The sequence below is a fragment of the Chiloscyllium plagiosum genome, chromosome 31 (assembly GCF_004010195.1).
Source record: "Chiloscyllium plagiosum isolate BGI_BamShark_2017 chromosome 31, ASM401019v2, whole genome shotgun sequence".
Taxonomy (NCBI): Eukaryota; Metazoa; Chordata; class Chondrichthyes; order Orectolobiformes; family Hemiscylliidae; genus Chiloscyllium; species Chiloscyllium plagiosum.
In genome coordinates, this window is record NC_057740.1 from 25,165,808 (window position 1) to 25,186,727 (window position 20,920).

Below are 20,920 nucleotides of genomic sequence, written 5' to 3' on the forward strand. Positions count from 1 at the left end.
GAGGAATTCTGATAAAATGATGCTACTGTAGTACTATGCTGGGAATAACACATTATGTGCTGTGGGCAGTTTTCCTCCTTTATGAACAGCACCAACAGGAAATTGACTGCATTGGTTTCTTTAGGTATGCTGTGCAAATATTAAATCTCCAAGGTCCTTTATCCTGCAACCCAGAAGCTATCTGTTAGCTTTACAGGAATGTGTTAATGTACAGTTGAAGCAATGCACCTGTAAATAGAAATCATCAAAATGATATGATTTCCCAAAAGCCTGAGGTTCTGGTGACCCAATTTTAAAAACATTATGGTAGGTACTCAATGATTTAGAGACCAGAAATGCAATGGGTTCAAACCTAATAGGAGAATCTAATTCAATCCTTACTAGTTGTAAAGAAACAAGAATAAATAATTCAGCCTGAGTCTACTCATCGTTCCATCAGATCACATCTGATCTGTACCCCAACTTCATTTACCTATCTCTGATCAAGTTGACTTGCCATTTTAAATATTTTTGGGCACATTTTCAAAATTTCAATTTACCCAGCGGTATCTACAGCCTGTTGATTTTTGGGTTAGCAATTGGAGGACCTTTATTCGTTTAGGCCAGTCAGAATTACACTAAGGTGTGGCAGAAATGTTTCTTTACAAGTAATAGAGATGTAGAAAATTAATAAGTGATGATTATTGTCTGGAGAACAGATATTCACCTCAATTCTCAATCTACTCATGAGGGGCAGGTGTAGCATGAATAGCCAAGGTATTTTTCCTGGAGTGGGGCGAGTCCAAATCAAGGGCATAGGTTTAAAGTGAGAGGGGAAAAATTTTAAATGAATTTGAGGGGTGCCTTTCCCGTTGAGGGTGATGTGTGTATGGATGAGCTGCCAGAGAAAGTGTTGGAGGTGGGTACATTTGCATTTAACAGGCCTCCTTATATGAACAGGTAGGGTTTAGAGGGATATGGGCCAAATGCTGGAAAATGGGACTGGGTCAGATTGCGATATCTGGTCGGTATGGATGAGTTGGACTTAAGGGTCTATTTCCATACTCTATGACTCTACTGATCATTTTAAGAAAATACGGTGCAGTATTGACAAGTTCTGCAGTTTAGCTTTTGTGAGCTTGCATCCTGGATAGTTGAGAGTGTGTCATCCTGTTACTGTCCATTTAATGTTTAAAAACATTGTGCCCATCCTTGTCTCACTGTTGTCAGCGTACTGGGTTAATGAATACACTGCACTAATGTAAAAGGACCAGTTAGAGAATGCAACATGGCATGTCTCAGACTGAGATCTGGTGATAAGGATCTTTGATTTCCTGATCCTTAATTTATTCTGTATCAGTACTAGACATCCTGCTGCATGTATGGCTTCTCTATTATCAACCACTGAAAAGTTCATGAATGCATTTTTTATAGCAAAAGCAAATTTAAACTTATGGCCACAGACCTTGTCTAATTGCTCCTCAGTTGAGGGATTCAATCAATAAACCCAGAGGGGACTTTATACTCCAACAGCAAACACACCTCTAAACTATTTCTTTGATTGTGAAGTATTTTGAGAGGTGCTTTATAAATGCAGTCCTCGAATAGTAATTTCACAGCTACGCTATTAAAGCACACCACCTTAAGCAATAAATGAAACCTGTTAGATATTTTAACCAGCTTACTTTAGTTCCAGATGAATAGAAGAATACTTTAGCAAGTAATGCAATTTAAAAAAAAAGAAAAGATTGCCTCGTTCTGAAGGATGTGAAGTCATTAAAATTTAAATAGAAAGTTGAGCATGTGAAAAGATCGCATTCATACTCATCAACTGATGATAAGATTGCATTGTTTTAATTTTTTTTAAAAAGCCACTTCCTGTTCGCAGCAAAATATTGTCCTTCGTCCCATCTTCGAGTTCAGGCAACAAAAGAAAACACAGTGCTGTGAGGGTTGCTTTTGTGGACAAACATTTGTTTAAAGCAAAACTTGTACTGAACATAGCACTTTGAAAACAGCCAAGATGGAACGTCAACAGCCTAAGTGTGTAGTGTTGCCTCTCAGCAACGTATTCTTGTTAATTACTTGGTGGATGTCCACTGTACAAGGTAGGCATATTTGTAAAATTCAGTAATTCAATGACTTCAAGCCTCACAAATGATGTTTTTTTGTAAATACTTTGTTATCAAAACAATAGGATTGTAAATATTTCCATGTGGAAGAGTTCTTTTAACTATCCTTCACCCAATTTGCTAAAACTCCACATTGTAACTTCAATCTTTCTGTTCAATGTTCAAATAGCCTTTGCTAATACATAGGAAAACCATGTTTTGTAACACTCAAACAATTGCATGCAGTTATATTTGAACTATTAAACGATTGCATACTCTATTAGCTTTCATTATGTTTTCTTGGTTTGTGAAAAAGATTGTGCTGGTTTACTTTGAGTTTGTTCACTCTTAAATAATATTAAAGACTTTTCTTAGAGTATGTAACAAATAAATTTATTTCATGAAAAATGTAATTGAAATTTATGCTCCACTAAAGTATCTAAAATTATAAAATTTTATAATAACACGGAAGGATGCCATTTGTACCCATGTTGGTTTTCCATAAGCAATTAGTCCAAACCATTTCCTACGTCTTCATGAAATCAGTTTCTGGGGTTTGTCAGGTCAGTTGGCTGGATGGCTAGTTTGCGATGTCAGTGATACTAGCAATGGGAGTTCAATTCCTGCACTGGCTGAGGTTACCATGAAGTATTCTCCTTCTCAATCTCTCCCTATCCTCAGTGGTGGTGATGCTCAGGTTAACCATACTAGTCAACTGTCTGTCTCTAATACAGGAGATTGGCTCTGTGGCCTGGCAAAGTTTTGGTGGCTTTACCTTTCTAAAATCTTCCAGTATGTAAGTATGTACGCGGAGCTGGGTAGTTGATTTGCAGACATTTCATCCTCTGTCTAGGTGACATCTTCAGTGCTTCAAACACACTGACCTAGACCCAATATACCAAGCACTGCAACAAATGACCGGAACCAGCAACTGGAAGCTGCAGGAATGGAATCAAGTAAATTCCAAAAGAGACAGTACAGCAGCGCTTCACAGGACACTCCAAAGCACTGAAGATGTCACCTAATAAGGGGACACAGCATCTGCAAATCAATTTCCCAGCTCGGCAAACACACCCACAACCACGGCAACTGGCACATGAGCTACAAATCTTTACATAAACCTTGATCTTGTAAGGGCACCCAACCTACGGTCAGCAGGTCACAAATGGCTCATTAGAGCACATCATACAGTTCATTCAGAGGGTTCCCACCAATAATTATACAATATTACACAAGATGTATGATACACCAGGAAAAAATGATGTAAAGTGAAAGTTTTATATGTTTTATTTGAAGCCAGAGTTTCACGTGCAGTGAGGGAGAAGAGAAAGGTTTTGCAAATAGTTGCTGCTTCCATCAGAGGCCCTTGCTCTCCCACGTGTACTGCTGCAGGCCTTACTGGTGAGGCTATGATCAGCATACATGGAACAGAGGCAGTCTGTATTTGGAAAAACAGTGAATAGCCCTTGGCCTGGAGTCATTGGACCAGCTTTGGGATTGGGAGGCTTTCAAGGAGACACTGGCTGAGAAAACAAGGGAGGAGATGACAGTCACACCACAGGGAGAAGATTATGAGAGTTGAATGGAGGGGGAGTGATAGGCTGACCCTCCCGCTGATTATTCTTCCATTCAGTTTTCTAAAAAGAAATCGCCTTTTGCCAAATTGGATTTGAATCTCATTGGGAAAAAAACATAGCCACTTTCATTTCAATGTGAAATGCTTGTTTGTGGGATGATAGTGTTGGTGGAAAGCTTTGGGGTGCAAAGCCCCATGGGGAAGGCAGAGTAAGGTACAGAGTGAGAGGAGTAAGAGAAAGAGGCTGGGTGTGGAGAGAGGGGCAAGGGTGAGAGAGAGGAAAGAAAAGAGTATAGGGAAGAGAAGATGGAGAGAATGAAAGCAGGCCGAGAGAGGAGGGCGTCCAGGTCGAAATTCAACTCTGTTCCAATCTGTAATTTCATGTGAATTCTGATAAGGTCAGCTTAGCGTATGCCCCATCAGAGGCAACCCAGGGTTAAAACTATTTTGTTTTTGGCTCCAGTTACTACCTTTTTCCCTGGTGATCATGAATTGAAGGTAATTCCATGTATTAGAATCTATTACAACAATGTATTTACTTTCTTGTTATAGGGAGGTGGTGGCATTGTGCCGATGTTACAAGTAACCCAGTTCTGTAGGTTAATGTTCTGGGGACCTGAGTTTAAATCTCACCTTGGCAGAAATTTGAATTCATTAAAATCTGAATTAAAAGTTAACCTTATGGTGACCACATAGAGACACATCTGGTACACTAATGTCCTTTAGGGAAGAAAATTACCATCTCCGGTGGGTATGTAACTCCAGACTTCTCAGTAGTGTCTCTTAAATGCCTTCTCAATGTATCAGTCTCAAGCAATTCTTTCATTAGTATGATGACAATGTAAATATTGTCAAACATAAGTCCTGTATATCTTGACATTATGTATTTGCTTTTGCTCTCTATGCCTCTCTTTCAAAAAGTAACAACCTCATTTCCTTTTTCAGAGCTTTAGCAATTTGTCCTCCTATTCTTATATTTTTGCTTCTCATTTTAAAGTTCTATGAATGAGTGCATGTTTCCTTTTTCATTTTCCCTACATAAATAAAGCATGCCCATTTTCTTTTGAGATCTATCTAAGCAATGCACTGACCCATTGTCTTTCTGAAATTATTTTATAGTTAAACATGTCTTTTGCCATCTGAAAATATTTTCATTGGCTCCAATTCTATTTTCATTGTCTGGATAATGAGCTCTTACAAGAAATAGCAGAGCAAACTGATAAAGGTGTACAGTGGATGCTGTGTATGTGGTTATTCAAGATGAGTAAAATAAAGCATATAACTGAGTGAAGTGAACACATATGATAGTGAAGTGAACCAAGTAGAAAGGATAGTACATGATACATTTTGTGTTTGTGTTGTTGCAACAAGAATAGAAATTTGGCTGAAGGATAGCAAACAAAGTTGTAGTCACTCAATAATTTGAAGACTGTTAGAATGTTACATTCTTAGTAATAAAAATTGATCAAGCTGTATTGGATTGGAGTGTGGCAGGGACCACCACTGTTTACGCCGCTTCGTTTATTTTTTAAAAAGACTGATTTTTCAACCCCTTTTACTGTCCAGTAGGTTAAAATTTGAAATCACTGGCCTCAGTCATAGTAGTAAAACAAACCTTTTTCCTCATTCCTGAAGAAGGGCTTATGTCCGAAACGTCGATTCTCCTGTTCCCTGGATGCTGCCTGACCTGCTGCGCTTTTCCAGCAACACATTTTCAGCTCTGATCTCCAGCATCTGCAGTCCTCATTTTCTCCTCAAAGTTTGTAATATCCAAGTACATAAGCAGTAATTAACAAAACCCCAAAGATAATATTATCTGGTCTGATTTAAGAGGTAGGCTTGAAGAATGCAGATGGCTTCTTCACACCTATAATTATATTTCTCTATGCTATCAAAAGCCTATAATTGTCTAGTTGCAGACAGTTCCCTGGTGCTCTATCTTAGTTTCTTTCACTTTCTATACCATGTTTGTCTGTTTCTGTACAAAGGCAGAAGTCACACAACACTAGGTTCTATTCCAACAAGTTTATTTGAAATTGCAAGTTTTTGCTCTTCCATCAGGTGAACAAAAAGCTTGTGGTTTCAAATAAATCTGTTGGACTGTAACCTGGTGTCATGTGACTTCTGACTTTGTCCACCCCCATCCAACACCAACACCCCCACATTATGTTCCTGTACAATTAACTCATGGACTTTGAAGTTAACAATAACTTCAAAGTTATTGGTGGCATGGTTGCTTAGTGGTTAGCACTGCTGCCTCACAGCACCAGGGTCCCAGGTTCGATTCCAGCCTCGGGTGACTGTGTGGAGTTTGCACATTCTCCCTGTGTTTACATGGGTTTCCTCTGGCTGCTCCAGTTTCCTTCCACAGTCCAAAGATGTGCAGGTTAGGTGAATAGTGATAGGTGCATCAGTCAGAGAGGGGTGGGTTACTCTTTGGAGGGTCGATTTGGGCTGAAGAGCCTGTTTCCACACTGTAGGGAATCTAATCTAATAACTCAAGCTATTTGAAACTTCAGTCTCAACATCATCTTTTTGCACTTTTCAAAGAGCACATAAAATGATACAAGAAATATAACAAAAATGGAAACTTCATTTCCATTCAATGCAGCTTGATCACTTTTGTCACAATGGATATTATTTTCTTCAAGATAGCAAGTGACCACGACTTTTTTCCTATCCTTTAGCCAAATGTTGTAGATCTGTCTGCTTCATTCACTTCAGTACCATATGTATTCATTTTATTCAAACACTCATAACACTGACTAATTTTTATCAATTTATTACTTCACAGAGCATCGAATAGTTATTGTTATTTTTCTCCTCCTCAGTTTCAGGATACAATCAAACCAAGTGTCAACTAAAACTCGCTTATTCAAAATCCACAATCTATGCTGTGGAAGGCGGTGAATTTTCTCTCTCATGCACCATGAATTACTGTAGGAACAGCTCCTCTGTACCAGAATTAAACTGGTGTAAGCAGACATCAACAGGTTGCACATTGTTATCTCAGCTGGAGGAATTTGTCAATCGGACCACATCCTACTCTCATTTTGGGCCAGGCACAATGACCTCTGTCCTCCATATCTCCCCTGCTCACATGAACCACCGTGGAGTCTATCAGTGTCAGGGCCAACTCCCTAGTTACAGTCCAGCTACTGTGATGGGCCACATGATAACAGTTTTGGTAAAAAGTAAGTATGAATAAAGAACAATTTTAAGCTTTTCAAGTGTATAATGTATAGTGTTGCGAAATTTCAAGACACGTCCAAGGCTCAATTTTCTGAACAAATTCCATTTAAGCTTTTGATTATTGTTGTATTTTTCAACCAAGGATATATAGTACAATGCAATCTTAGACATTTTCTAGTCAGTCATATCTGAAACTGCCAGGTATGCTGCATGCATTGGCTATGTAACCATCACAACAGAGCTGTACATGTTCAAGAGCTTTTCTGCAGCAGAGGAGCCTGTATTGCTCCATTTAAATGATAGCAGGTTGCAGCCAGCTATGTGGCTTCATTTCCTGAAGCTTAATTTATAACTGGCATTCAGTTGACAGGATAGTTGTAGTACTATTGAATTTCCAAAGCTATAGCATGATTAGTTATAGATGAGCCACACTTAACCAGAAAACATAGAAATCTGAAGTCAAACAGAAATGAGGAGGCAAATCTCGAAAGAGAGAACAAAGTTAACAAAAAGTGGAAGATGTTGGGGGTGGAATAGTTTGTTAGCACTTCAGAAGCATCAAAAGCAGGGGAGGAACAAAGGGAAAGGTCTATGTGATAAGGTCCAAGGCAGGAGATATAAAGTGACACAAAAACTCAGCAAGTCTGACAGCATCTGTGAGAAGAAAGTTAATGTTTCAAATCCGGTGATTCTTCATCGGGACTGGACTCAGGATTCGAAACATTAGCTCTACTTTCTGCCTACTGATGCTGCCAGATCTGCTGAGTTTCACCAGCAATTTCTGTTTTCATTTCAGATTTCTAGCATCCACAGTTGTCAATATATTATTTTACAAAGCATCAAATAGTTATGGTTATTTTTCTCCTCCTCAGTTTCAGGACACAATCAAACCAGATGTCAACTAAAGCTCACTTATTCAAAATCCACAATCTATGCTGTGGAAGGTGTTGAATTTTCTCTCTCATGCACTACGAATTACTGTAGATCCACAGTTCCTTGTTTTAATATCATGATGAGACCTGACAAATGGAATACAGGCAAAAATATGATAGTAGTGGGCTAAACAAGGTAGAAAATCTTAAAGAGGTATAAATGAAAATGAAATCATTATTTATAGCTGGTCAGTGATAAAATATGAGCAGTTCCTTTGTATGCAATTGTTGATCACAGTATTTTACTCAGGAAGATAGTAATGTATCTGATGAGGTACATTTTCATGTTTCTGTTGAGTTTCATTGAAGTGTAGGAGGGCAAGATTGGAGAGATCACAGTTAGAGTGCAATGGAAAAATGAAATTGACCATCGGAAACTTTGGCTCATAACTAACTGGACAGATGTGTTCAGCAAAATGCAATCTTTGCTTGTTCTCCTAACTGTGGAGGATACAGCACGTAAGCAGAGCTAAGCAGTGCATTACACCATACTGAAAGAATTACAATGAACTCACTTGCCCCTGGAAGAAATGTTTGGAGCCTTGAACAGTGAGAGGAAAAGAGGTGAAAAGGCCAGGTTTGCATCTCCTGTGAGAAGATTCATTGAAAAGAGGTGTAGGAATGTTGGGAATGTGTAAAAGGTGGACCAGGATATTATGGTCCCTCAGAAAGTTGGAAAGATAGAGGAAGATATAATTGGCGATGACATTATGCTGTATGGAGCAAAGCTGTTGGAGGTTGATCTGTTAAGTGTGCACGCTGATAGCTAGAAAGTATGGACAAAGGGAATTTGTCATAGTTCTGGGAAAAGAAGGGGCATTAAACAGACAAGATTGAGAGCCCAAACAATCAGTATGGCAGAGAAATCTCACAATAGGAAAAAAAGAAAACACATTGGAAGCACTGGCATTGAAGTTGGTACTGTCAGAAAAGATGTGTCAGCGACAGAAAATGAGAAAACTGAGAGTTGTGGGACTCAATCTGGTGAGTTTCTGAAGTCATCTGGAAAGGGGATGGAACAAAGACTGATTAAATTCCACAAATAACTGGGCATAGCTTTGAGAAATATGGGTTTGCACTATGTCATGTTATTTGGCACAAGAGTGGAATGATAAGTTCAATGAGGCAGAGAACTCTGATGGATGAGGACTTGGTGGACTTCCATCCAGGAAAAGAGAAGAGGGTACACAGGCCAATCTCAGGGAGGTGGAGGTGTAAAGCGATTGTTCGGTTTCTTTGGTCTGAACCTTGCTATAAGGCTGGTCCTCATATCTGCTGATGTTTAAGATGATGTTAACCTCACCCGACGTGTGATTTCAAGCACCTCTGAAACATTGCCATCTATCTTCTGTACATTTCCCCAACACTGTTGAGACCTTATTCAATACATCTAGCATCTTGAAGTTTTTTGATCCAGTTTTCTCCTTCTGAGTTTTCTACATAATGTGCTGTAACTTACCAGATTTCCAGCACTCTGAGCACCATCAGCCTTGAAAATCTACACTGTCTTGTGCCCAAGCACAATTAAGAGATCCACATTCTCATGTTCAACAAGCTTTGCCCCACTAGACACCAGTGATACCCTTTAGTTCAACATTCCTGCATGTGTCCTAATCTCCTCATTCCCAGTATCAGGAACCATTCCTCCAGCCACACTCTCCATGTGTTATGGAACTGCATCCCAGAACTCTCCACCTTGCTACCTTCCTTCACCTTCTGGAACCATTCCCTTTCCCAGAACTTCATTACCAGCATCTTATATCCTCCCCTTTCCTCCCCTCTTTCCTGATAAGTACTCCAAGTCAGTCCCTATATAAGAGGTACCCAACAGAAAGTGTTTCTTTAATGGTCAATCAATATTTTTTGGCTTGGAGAAAGATTCAGAGTGGAATTCACCAGCATTTGGTATGGGGGCTATTGCTTTTCCTGATATATATATAAATGATCTAGATCTGGCATGTGCAGAAAGCAATTTCAAAGTTTGCAGATGACCTGAAGCTTGGAAGAGTTTTGAACTGTGAGGAGAACAGTGTAGAACTCCAAAACAACATAAACAATTTGGTGGATTGGACAGATTGTTGGCAGATGAGTTTCAATGTAGAGACGTATGGAGTGATGCAACTTGATAGGAAAAAAATTGAAAGGAAATATTAAATAGCGCTACCATTCTAAAGGGGATGCAAAGATCATTGAAGGTGGCAGGAGAGGTGGAGCGAGCAGGAGGTAATCATGCTATATCCTCTGCTTTATTAATAGGGGCATGGAATATAAGAACAAGGAGGTGATATTGAACTTGTGCAAGACACTGGTTAGACCTCAGTTGGAGTATTGTGTATGGTTCTAAGTGCCCCATTTTCAGAATAATGTGAACACATTGGACAGAGTGCAGAAGCAAATCAGAAGAATGGTTCCAGGGATGAGGAATTTCAGTTATGAAGATCGATTGATGACATTGAGACTGTCCTCTTTGAAAAGAAGGAGGCTAAGAGTAGATTCGATCGAGTTTTCAACATCATGAGTGGGCAAGATTGAGTAGATAGGGAGGAACTGTTCCCACTTCTAAAAGGAACAAGGAAAGGGCATAAATTTAAAATTATTTGCAAAAGAAACAAAAGTGATTTAAGAAAATTCTTCTACACTCAATGAGTTGCTCGGGTATGGAATGCACTGCCTGGAAACGTGGTGTAGACAGGTTCAACTAAGGTATTTAAGAGGGCAAGGATGGAGAAACAGCAGGACATTAGTACCAGGTATTGGTGCTTATTTGAAGACCTGGCACAGACACAACAGACTGATTGCCCTCCATCTGTGTTGTAAGACTTCACTGCTTCTGACAGTCTCATACTGTCAGACACAAACATGCATCTCATTTGATCTTATGGTCACAGTTTTATTTTTTAATCCTAAGAATTCAAGATGATTATTCCCAATTCCAAAATGAGAGGACAAAAAGGAGGCTTCCTAAAGCTTCACTGTACTGTGAAATTTGATGAAAATTTGAATAACATACTGAAAGTATTTTGGACAAAGGACAATGAAAACTGTAGCCAGTCAATGCCAATGAACAGCAACAGTATCCACAATGAATCAATGGAAAGAGATAGACATAATTTGACACTGATTCTTTCCAAACTTCAAAATGAAGATGCTGGAAATTATTACTGCTGTGCTGCTACATACTTGTCATCACAGATCATTGCAAGAGGCTCAATAAATGTGCAAATATATGGTGAGTTATGTTCATTTTATTCGAACTTTAAGGAGCTCATATTCTCCACATATTAATGTAACATTGCAATTAGTGTCTCAGCTATCTATGCTTTTAAATGTAATTTCAGTATTTGAAAATTATCGTGTCTTGTCTTATTAAGCATGAAATCTCTTCTCTGTGACCTTGAATTAGAATGTAGAAATATGTTACGTTCTTTTTGAGGGCATTTTCTATTGAGTTTTGCAGTACAAAGCAGTCTCTACAGTATAGTTTTGAATGATGAAGAAGTAAATCTTATTACATGAAGAAAGTACAATAGTACCAGCTGCAGGAAGGTAACCATGAACAGTCAGCCTGGTAGAACAATTCACTGGGATTTGGTTTCATTGCCTGAAATCTAACCATTTCTGTTTATCCTCTCTTCTGGAAAATAGCTCAATCACATTAAGATCACAAATGTTATCCATGATTTTGGCAGAATGGTGGCAATTCAAATAAATGACTGGGCACAGTCTTAGGATAAGGGCACAATCATTGAAGACTAAAATGAAGAGAACAGAATCCATTTAGAGATGTGAATTCTCTAGCCTCTAGGATTAAGAATACTCTTATTAAACATGTTTAAGGCTAAGATAGACAGGTTTGTTTTGCCTCTCAGCGAATCAGCAGACTTTAGAGAGGGGGGTGGTGGACTGGAAAGTGGAATTGAAGCCCAAGAACAGACATGTTGATATCAAGTGGTGGAGCAAGTTAGGTCTCTACAAATTTACCTTTTTGTGATAATAATATGTAATACAATAAACACATTGCCCAATGCCCTATCTGAGTGACATTAGACAATCAGGGCATTAATGAATCTGTAAACAGCCCATCTAACTTGCTCCACCACTTGATATCAATATGCCTGTCCTTGGGCTTCAACTCCACTTTCCCGATCTCATGAGGCCTGTGGGAGGCACTGTAGCCTTTGCCTTCAATGTCTATTTTGATGCAGTACAACAGGTTGGAGATGCACGCGATACTTTCCGGGGCCTGAACCTCGTGACCAACTCCTTGTCAGTGTCCAGACCATTTATTCATGGCATTTGGCCACGTCCTCCTCATTTCTGAAGTATTCATTCATTTGCTCCTGTTCCTGTAATGGTTTCAGTCTTCCCAAAGCTCATTTCGAGAAACATATGACTTAGCATCAAACAGACACTACAGAAATGAACATTAGATTTGAAAAGTGGGTGTTATCAGTAAGCATACGAAATCATGAAATCAAAGAATTGTCTGAGGAAAATGAAGAAGGCCAGGATAGACCATTTCATGACTCCAAAGGTAATGCCAGTTGCAGGAAGAGAAACCATTACTGCCTAAGTATTCGTTGCATTCAGGCAAGTAGAAATGGAAGTATGCCATTGGTGTCCCATAAAAGCTGGACAATGGAGAAGAACAATGTGTTCCTCTGTGTCAAACCTCAAGGGGAGACTGAGGACAGTAGGAATAATGGTACACAGTGGTTATGATAATGCAACTTTGTTGTTATCTGCCCGGTAGGATTTTATTTGTTATACGAGTGATAACACAACCAAAGATCTTCAAGGAGAAATGACTGGGCAGTGCAAATGAGTTAATGTTTGTTTATGATAGAGAGAATTCACAAAGTACAACTTTGAAAGGGTGGGGCTCGTGTCACGGGAAAAGAAACCAATACAAAGTGGAAATGGGATTGGGTGATACATTAGTGGTTCGAGGTTGATTGAGGAGGGATTTAAGGAATAGTAGCCATGTCTCCATGCAAGAAAATAGAAAAAGAATTAGAATAAAAAGCTTGGAAAAGGGATGGGGGATGGTAGAGTAAATGCAGGGCATTAAGGAAACATTTTACTGAGCATGATAAGAGATTGCACACGCTTCTTACCTTACAGAGTCAGTCAGTTTGATGAAAGAGAAATGGGTGATTCTCCAAACACCTGCAAGAAGCTTACACTAGTTAGGACAAATTAGTTGACTTGATTGACACACATCCATCATGTTCAGTATTTACTCCCTTCACCATCAATGCACAGTGACAGCTGTGTGTACCATCTACAAAATACTACACTGCAGCAACTTCCTCAGACAATACATTCCAAACCTGTGACCTCTCCCACCCAGAATGACAATGAGAGCAACTGCATGAGAATACCATCACCTCCAAGCCATGCAGCAACCCGACTTGGAACTATACTGCTGTTATGTCATAATCGCTGGAAATCAATATCCTGCATCTTCCTCCAGCAGTGTGAGGGTACACTACCCCAAGAACTGCAGCAGTTCAAGAAGACAGCTCACCACCACCTTGTCCAGGGATGGACAATATCACATTAGGTCGGCACGGTGGTACAGTGGTTAGCACTGCTGCTTCACAGCGCCAGAGACCTGGGTTCAGTTCCCACCTTGGGCGACTGTCTGTGTGGAGTTTGCATATTCTCCCCGTGTCTGCGTGGGTTTCCTCCGGGTGCTCCGGTTTCCTCCCACAGTCCAAAAGATGTGCAGGTTAGGTGAATTGGCCATGCTAAATTGCCCGTAGTGTTAGGTGTAGGGGAATGGGTCTGGGTGGACTTGTTGGGCCGAAGGGCCTGTTTCCACACTGTAAGTAATCTAATCACATTTCATGAATGATTAAAAAACATAACTTGTTTGTGTAGCTTCCAACTTAAAATATGCTGTATATGGAGGTGAAAATAACACTGAGCACTTGTATAAAACTTTAGTGAGGATAAAACTGGACTACTGGGTGCAGTTCTGGTCGCAATGTTATAGGAAGAATGAGGTTGCACCAGGGAGGATACAGAGAAGATTAACCAGAATGCTGCTTAGCTAAGAGGTTTGAGCTATGAAGAAAGATTGGATAGTCGAGGGTAATTTCTTTGGATGAACAAAGGTTGAGAGGGGACCTGATCAAGGTGTATAAGATTATGAGCGATATAGATGGCAAGTCCTTCAGCTATTGGTGAAGGGGTCAATAAGCAGGAGGCATCAATTCAAGGTAAGAGGTCAAAGGCAACAAGGAGGGCTAATGAGAGTTTTTCAACCAGAAGGTAAATGTCTAAATGGGCGGCACGGTGGCACAGTGGTTAGCACTGCTGCCTCACAGCGCCAGAGACCCGGGTTCAATTCCCGCCTCAGGCGACTGACTGTGTGGAGTTTGCACGTTCTCCCCGTGTCTGCGTGGGTTTCCTCCGGGTGCTCCGGTTTCCTCCCACAGTCCAAAGATGTGCAGGGTCAGGTGAATTGGCCATACTAAATTGCCCGTAGTGTTAGGTAAGGGGTAAATGTAGGGGTATGGGTGGGTTTCGCTTCGGCGGGTCGGTGTGGACTTGTTGGGCCGAAGGGCCTGTTTCCACACTGTAATCAAATCTAAAAAAAAAGACAGTGGGAGTCTGGAGCTCACTGGCTGAAAGAGTAGTTGAATCAGAAACTCTGGTAATATTTAAGCAATATTTCGATATTTAATTGGTTTGTCATAGCCTCCAGGGCTATGAGGTACAAGCTAAAATATGGGATTGGTGTGGTCAGATCTTTGTTCACTAATGTTAACAGGATAGGCCTAATGACCTTGTTCTGCACTTAACAAGTATTAGTCTGAGTCCGAGAGTTGAAAGTTGGGATTCCTCTAATGCTCAAAATTTAAAAAATTCTCGTCATTAATGTTTCATCATTACGGTTTTCTAATTTTTCCAGCATTCAACCACACCCTGTTGAACACTTCTCTGCTCATTGCCTGCAAAGCTGTTGTCTTGGTGATTGTTGTGGCAGTTGGATTTGCAAACAGAAATGGTAAGCATTACCGCCATCAAAGGGACGGCCAGTAATTGTGTTGTTTATGAAGCACGACACTCCCTGTCTGTAGTTCTTTTTTTAAAACCAGAGGATGTTCAAAAACACTTCACAGCTCTTGTTCTGTGTAATGTAAGGAACGAGTCAACTCATGAAGAGCAAGAACCCCAAAGAACAAATTGATTTTTTTAAAAATTCTTAGCTCACAATCTACTGACTCAACTTATAAAACTTGGACAGATCCAAGGCTGACAATTATGCAAACTAGACGGAAGTTTTTTTTAATCCATATATTGTGGCGATCTGTTTCTCAGTCTCTTAGCGCATTTGAAATGTTCATTGAGAGACATCTGTCTAATTTATAGCTGGGGTCCACAACCATATCAATATGACATTTTTAAAATGTCAAATCATTGTCACCTGCAGCAACAATGCTTTAACTCTCTGAAGAGGCAACTTGTTTGTCAGATTAAGAAAAAGATTTGATTCACATACTTCTGCTGTGCCTTGTGATACGTGAAGGGGGATGCAGGACATGCTAATGTCCATTTCCATGCCTTGCTTTTTCAGGAACATGTTGCCAGTCTATTGCCAGAGACTTTAGCTTGAAGGGGGAGGCCACTCCACAACAGCCTTGCCTGACCAGGAGACTGTTCCGCTTTTACTGCCTGCTGTAAACTAATCAAAATGATTTTTGGGATGATACTCTGCATGTTCAGCTGCTCTATGAACATACTTTCCTGGCCATCAAGTCCATAAGTGAGATTTGAAACTAGATCTTTTGGCTCAGACGCAATCAATGCTCCTGAAATAGAGTTCAGAAAAGTACATTTACAAGACAGTTGTACATTTATAGACATTACTATGCCTCTAGTAATAGAGATTACTATCATATGTTGAACAAAGGTAAAATGTGTCTGAGCAAATAGTCAATTATATTTTCTACCTGTCCCATGTCAGCATAACACCAGTGCACCCAAGAAGTACACTGTCAGAGTTTTTAAGGTCTACCTTGTTACACTCAGGAGACATTTAATTTTATTTTGAAGGTTTCATTGCCTTTTATTTGTGCAGAACTCAGCTCTGAGCTGTGAGCAGACTGAAGTTGGGAAATTAATTCTTTCAAATCTTGTTTGCGCTCAATGACCTAAATCTGGAAATACTTACAGAGTATGTACAGCAGGAAGTGGTGCACATGTTTTCCTATTCAGACAGCTACAGAATACATTTTAAACAGCATACATTTTAAACAGCAGGCATCACTATTTTAAAAAGAAATCTGAAATGCACAGGACTCTTAGACAGTAAATCACGTGATTTATTCTATTTTGTAGGATCCCATTTATGATGACTACAGAGACAGTGACAGTACAATTAGATTACAACATTAAATTGTGGACAGTCTTAACTCGTGCATACTGAATGCACAAACACATATTCACCCACATATAGTTTCTGACTACTTTTCACCCAGATTGTGTAATCTCTGTTACATAGAACTGACAATTATTGTGCATGCATGCTAATGAATACATTTTTTTGAGTTCTACTTTTAAATAAACATCGTAAGAAACTAATATATTGCTTTGCCTGATATCTCAAAATCTTGCATCAAATAGAGAAAAGTGAACAAAATGTTTTCATTTGTTTCAGACAGTGGCAGAAATCTGAAGAGAGAACAATGTAGTGAAGAAGAAAATAAATGAAAAGCTTATCAATGAGAAATGCTGCACTTCGCATGGATCTCAACTTGGAATCATAGAAATAAATTGCTTCACACATCCACTTTAATAATGGTGTGTCTTGACTTATAATATGCTATAAATCATGTTTTGGCTATTATTAAAATATTTTTAAATAGGTCAGTATTTCATGTGATAAACACAGATGATGGAAGTCAGGGAGTATAACATGTAGCCAATCTGCTCCATTTTCCACCTTTGCCACAAATTAGCATGAGCCTCAGTACATGGGTATCATGAATAAGTTTCCAGGAGAAAAATTCAGCAAAAAGACAAATACCTCTCTAATTATTAATCTGCATTTTCAGTGAATAATAACACAGTATAAACAGGCATATATACATTTTGTTTTATTAACAGATTGTAGCCATTTGCTGTCGTGCCAAATGACAACAGCCCACAAATCATTTCTATTTTTGGAGTGACTTGGAGACCACTGTGTAGTGATGTTTCATTAATAGTGAAGCTGTGTACAGGAGTTAAGCCATGGCTCAGTTGGTAGTGCCCTTCCCTGAGTCAAAATGCAATGGATCTTAAAAATTCAATGTTAGAAATTACTTAAAGCTCCCCCCAATACAGTCTTTGGCAGGGAAAAGAAGAATCTCATAATGGGCTTAGTTAATATGTTAACTAGTCAATAGCATTATTTTTAATCAGCCTGTTTGGACATGTGATGGGTATATGAATAGGAAGGGTTTAGTGCTGGCAAATGGGACTAGATTAGGTCAGGATATCTGGTCGGCATGGACAAGTTGGACCGAAGGGTCTGTTTCTGTGCTGTACATCTCTGTGACTCTATAACTCTATGCTTTTGGCATGTCTCCTTGGCAGGTGGGACATGAACCCAGGTGTTCCAGTCCAGATTAGGGGCACTACAACTGCTCCACAGAGTCAATGCAACTTCTACCTATTGCTAAAGTGCAATAAATTACATTTTGTTAAGACCATTATTTCTTCTCATGGTTCCTCCTTGAGTACTAGTAACCAAATGGCCCATGGACTCAGTACGAAGTGGAAGATTGAGGGTGTTGTGGTGTAGTCTTAGTGTGAAAATGATTTTTCTCACTTTGTATTTACTTCTTTTGCAAAACATGTGGAAATTGTATCTGCTGATTTTTGATCCTTTTACAAGTGGAAACAGTTTCTCTCTGTCTACTGCGCCCAGAACACTCATGATTTCAAAAACTTCTATTAAGTTTCCCCTCAGCTTCCTCATCCCCAAGGACAACAGTCCCAATTTCTCCGATCTATTCTCATTATTGAAGTTTTTCACCTTGGGGCCAGTCTTGTAAGCCTATTCTGCCTACTCACCAGTACATTCATATCCTTCCTAAAGTGTGGCTCCCAAAACTGGACACAATCTTTCAGGTGAGATCTAACTGGTGCCTTTTATAGGTTCTGCATAATCTTATATGCCACGCCTATATTAATGAAGCCTAGAAAGTTTTTTAAAAATAGTTTTGTGTACTTATCCCATCGCATTTAATGACTTATGCACATATACACCTACTTCTGCTCCTGCACACACTTAGGAATAATACTCTCTATTTATCCTGTTTCTTCATGTTTGTTGTATTGTCTCACACTTAAACTTCATCTGCCACCTATCTGCACACCATCAACTTGTCAATGTTGATTTGATATGTCAATGCCAGAAATCTGAAGCAAAAACAGAGAAACTCAGCAAATCTGGCAGTATCTGTGGAGAGAGAAGCAGAGTTAACATTTCAAGTCCAATATGATTCTTCTCCAAAACATATCCACTACAAACCTTTCTTCATATCAAAAAACAACCATTAACACTATTCTGTGTGTTAGGGACATGATGACCTCGTGGTATTATCACTGGATTGTTAATCCAGAGACCCAGGTTATGTTCCTGGGACCGAGGTTCAAATCCTGCTATGGTGGAATTTGAATTCAATAAAAATTTAGAATCAAGTCTCTAATGATGACTGAGAATCCATTGCTGATTGTCAGCAAAAAAACATTGTTCATTAATGTGCAGGTACACAAGGAAACTGCCATCCTTACCTATACCTGATGAAGGCCTTTTGCGCGAAACGTCGATTTTCCTGCTCCTCGGATGCTGTCTGACCGGCTGTGCTTCTCCAGCACCACACTCTTGACTCTGATCTCCAGCATCTGCAGTGCTCACTTTCACCTGTCATCCTTACCTAGTCTGACCTACGTGTGGCTCCAGACCCACAGCAACGTGGTTGACTCTTAACTGCCCTCTGGGGATGGGCAATAAATGCTGGTGCAGCCAGTGATGTCCTCAACTCATGAATGAATAACAAAAAAAGCTCTGAAGTTGAGTTGAACCATTGGAACCTGAAGTGAGTGTGTGAGAAATTTACTGTTGAGTAATTGCTGCATGATAGTACTTTAAAAGATACCCTTCTTGCAGGTACCAGGCCTATTAAAATAACCTAACTACAGAAATACAGGCTGCTTTGATTTGGCAGATGGAATTTCAGATACCAGGATGAGAAGGGGAAAAGGACAATTAGTCATAGGTTTTTTTTGCCTGAATTGTATTACTGCACTGGATTATCAACAAGGAATTGCGATTATAAAAGGACAACCCTGAGCATTCTTTTCCACTCAGGATATTGCTGAGCCAGTGCCACTTGATAGCAATATCAATGAAATTTCCATTCACTTTGTTAGCAATCAAAAATGGACTGAATATCGAGAAAATATTTCTTTAAAGATTAATCAAGTAACAGTTGGACTGAAAACAATGAATAAAATTCAGGAGTCAAATAGTTAATTGATTAATTTTTAATTTTCCAGTCAGTGAGCAATTTCTTGGAAAAAAGTCTGAAAGTGGAGCAAACAAGTTCAGATTTAACTAAGAGATGGTACAAACTATATAGGTCAAGGCACACTGGATATCGAGTATGTAATGATGATAGAGATAAAATATACAGCCGACACTAAGGAGTTGGACTGCAAAGTGAGAATGAATGTGTTAGTGGTTAAGAAACTATGCTTCCAACCAACCACAGACTAATGCCCATCAGATGCTGAAGTTATAAAAAGCTTGAAAGTACAGAGATCACAACGCAAAAATGACAGATTAATGACAGATTAATGACAGATAAACAGACGAAAATTATCTTTGTAACCACACTGTTTCATTTCCCTTCCTCCCATCCAAACCATCATGCGTCATAGTACAATATTATTTAAAAAGAGAATTTGCGCATCTCTTACAGTACCCCTCAGTAAGATGGAGTGGATCAGAAATATTGAAAATTTAGTCAATGGCTAAAGAACGAATTGATCTCAGTTAGGATGCGGTTGGAATTATTCTCTTTCCACTTACTGCTTGGGCCCGTTGATGCTCACAAGACCTCATAGATAAAGTATAGAAACTTGGGTGAGATTTTTGGGAGGATTGTTTCTAATGTAGTTGTACCAAGTGTGAGCCATGATCTTAGGCAGCTAGTTGAAGGAAGTAAGTAGTAAAACTACAACTGAGTTGTTCAAGTTATAAGCTCTGTGCCTCTGCTTTGTTGAGTCTTCATTAGAGCTTCAGCATCCAGATCTGAAGTTAGGGTTCTTAATTTAGTAGGTGACATGATGATGTGTAGTTATTGAGTGTATATCTCTAGTATTGACTGGCCACGTTTTGTTGATAACTGTATAAAGGGATGTATTTTTAAAAAATTAATACTAATGTTTATAAGATTCTGAAAACTGATCTTAAATGAAGGATCGAGCACACAAGCGCAGCAGGTATTGAGGAAGGCTAATGGCATGTTGGCCCTTATTTCAAGGGAGTTGGAGTAGAAGAGTAGGGAAGTCTTACTACAACTGAACAAGGTGCTGGTGAGACCACATCTCGAGTACAGTGAGCAATTTTGGTCCCCTTTTAAAAAAAAATTCATTTCATTGGAGGCATTTCAGAGAAGGTTCACTCGGATAATCCCTGGACGGGTGGGATTTCTCTTATGAGCAAAGACAAAAACGGTTGGCATGCTACTCACTGAAATTGCAAAGAATGAGAGGTGATCTCACTGAAACATATAGGGTTCTTACGGGGCTTGACAGGGTAAATGCTAAGAGGATGTTTCACCTCATGGGAGACTCCATGACCAGGGGTCACAGTCTCAATTATAGAGCGCTAATATAAGAGTGACATGAAGAGGAATTTCTTCTCTCAGAGGGTTGTGAGTCTTTGGAACTCCTTGTCACAGGGAGCTGTGGGGGTAGAGTGCTCAAGGAAAAGGCAAGGAAGTGGTTGTCAGATCTGTCATGATACTAGTGAAAAGCAGAGCAGCCTTGAGGGGCCAAATAGTCTATTCTTGTTCCCATTTCCTATGGTTTTATGGTCTAAGGATTTGTTTGCATTTTCTTAG

The 20,920-nt window shown here is 39.5% G+C and overlaps 1 protein-coding gene across 2 annotated transcripts; it reads left to right on the forward strand.

Moving 5' to 3' along the window:
• The first annotated feature begins 1,047 nt into the window (after window positions 1–1,047).
• LOC122565332 lies at window positions 1,048–16,580 on the forward strand. Of its 2 annotated transcripts, none has more exons than XM_043721197.1 (5): window positions 1,048–2,087; window positions 6,498–6,860; window positions 10,699–11,019; window positions 14,713–14,808; window positions 16,466–16,580. In XM_043721197.1, the coding sequence occupies exons 1-5, from the start codon at window positions 2,003–2,005 to the stop codon at window positions 16,477–16,479; spliced, it is 879 nt and encodes a 292-aa protein (XP_043577132.1). In that variant the 5' UTR covers window positions 1,048–2,002; the 3' UTR covers window positions 16,480–16,580. The 2 variants fall into 2 exon arrangements, with proteins under 2 accessions (XP_043577132.1, XP_043577131.1); XM_043721196.1 differs by having other exon boundaries at window positions 1,050–2,087; window positions 16,462–16,580.
• The last annotated feature ends 4,340 nt before the right edge of the window (window positions 16,581–20,920 follow it).

Bases quoted from the DNA above. Each gene is read 5' to 3' on its own strand.
- LOC122565332 (XM_043721196.1), top strand. From the start codon at position 2,003: ATGGAACGTCAACAGCCTAAGTGTGTAGTGTTGCCTCTCAGCAACGTA. The intron at 6,861-10,698 runs GTAAGTATGAAT...TTTAATCCTAAG, and splicing joins GATAACAGTTTTGGTAAAAA to AATTCAAGATGATTATTCCC. The intron at 11,020-14,712 runs GTGAGTTATGTT...TAATTTTTCCAG, and splicing joins AATAAATGTGCAAATATATG to CATTCAACCACACCCTGTTG.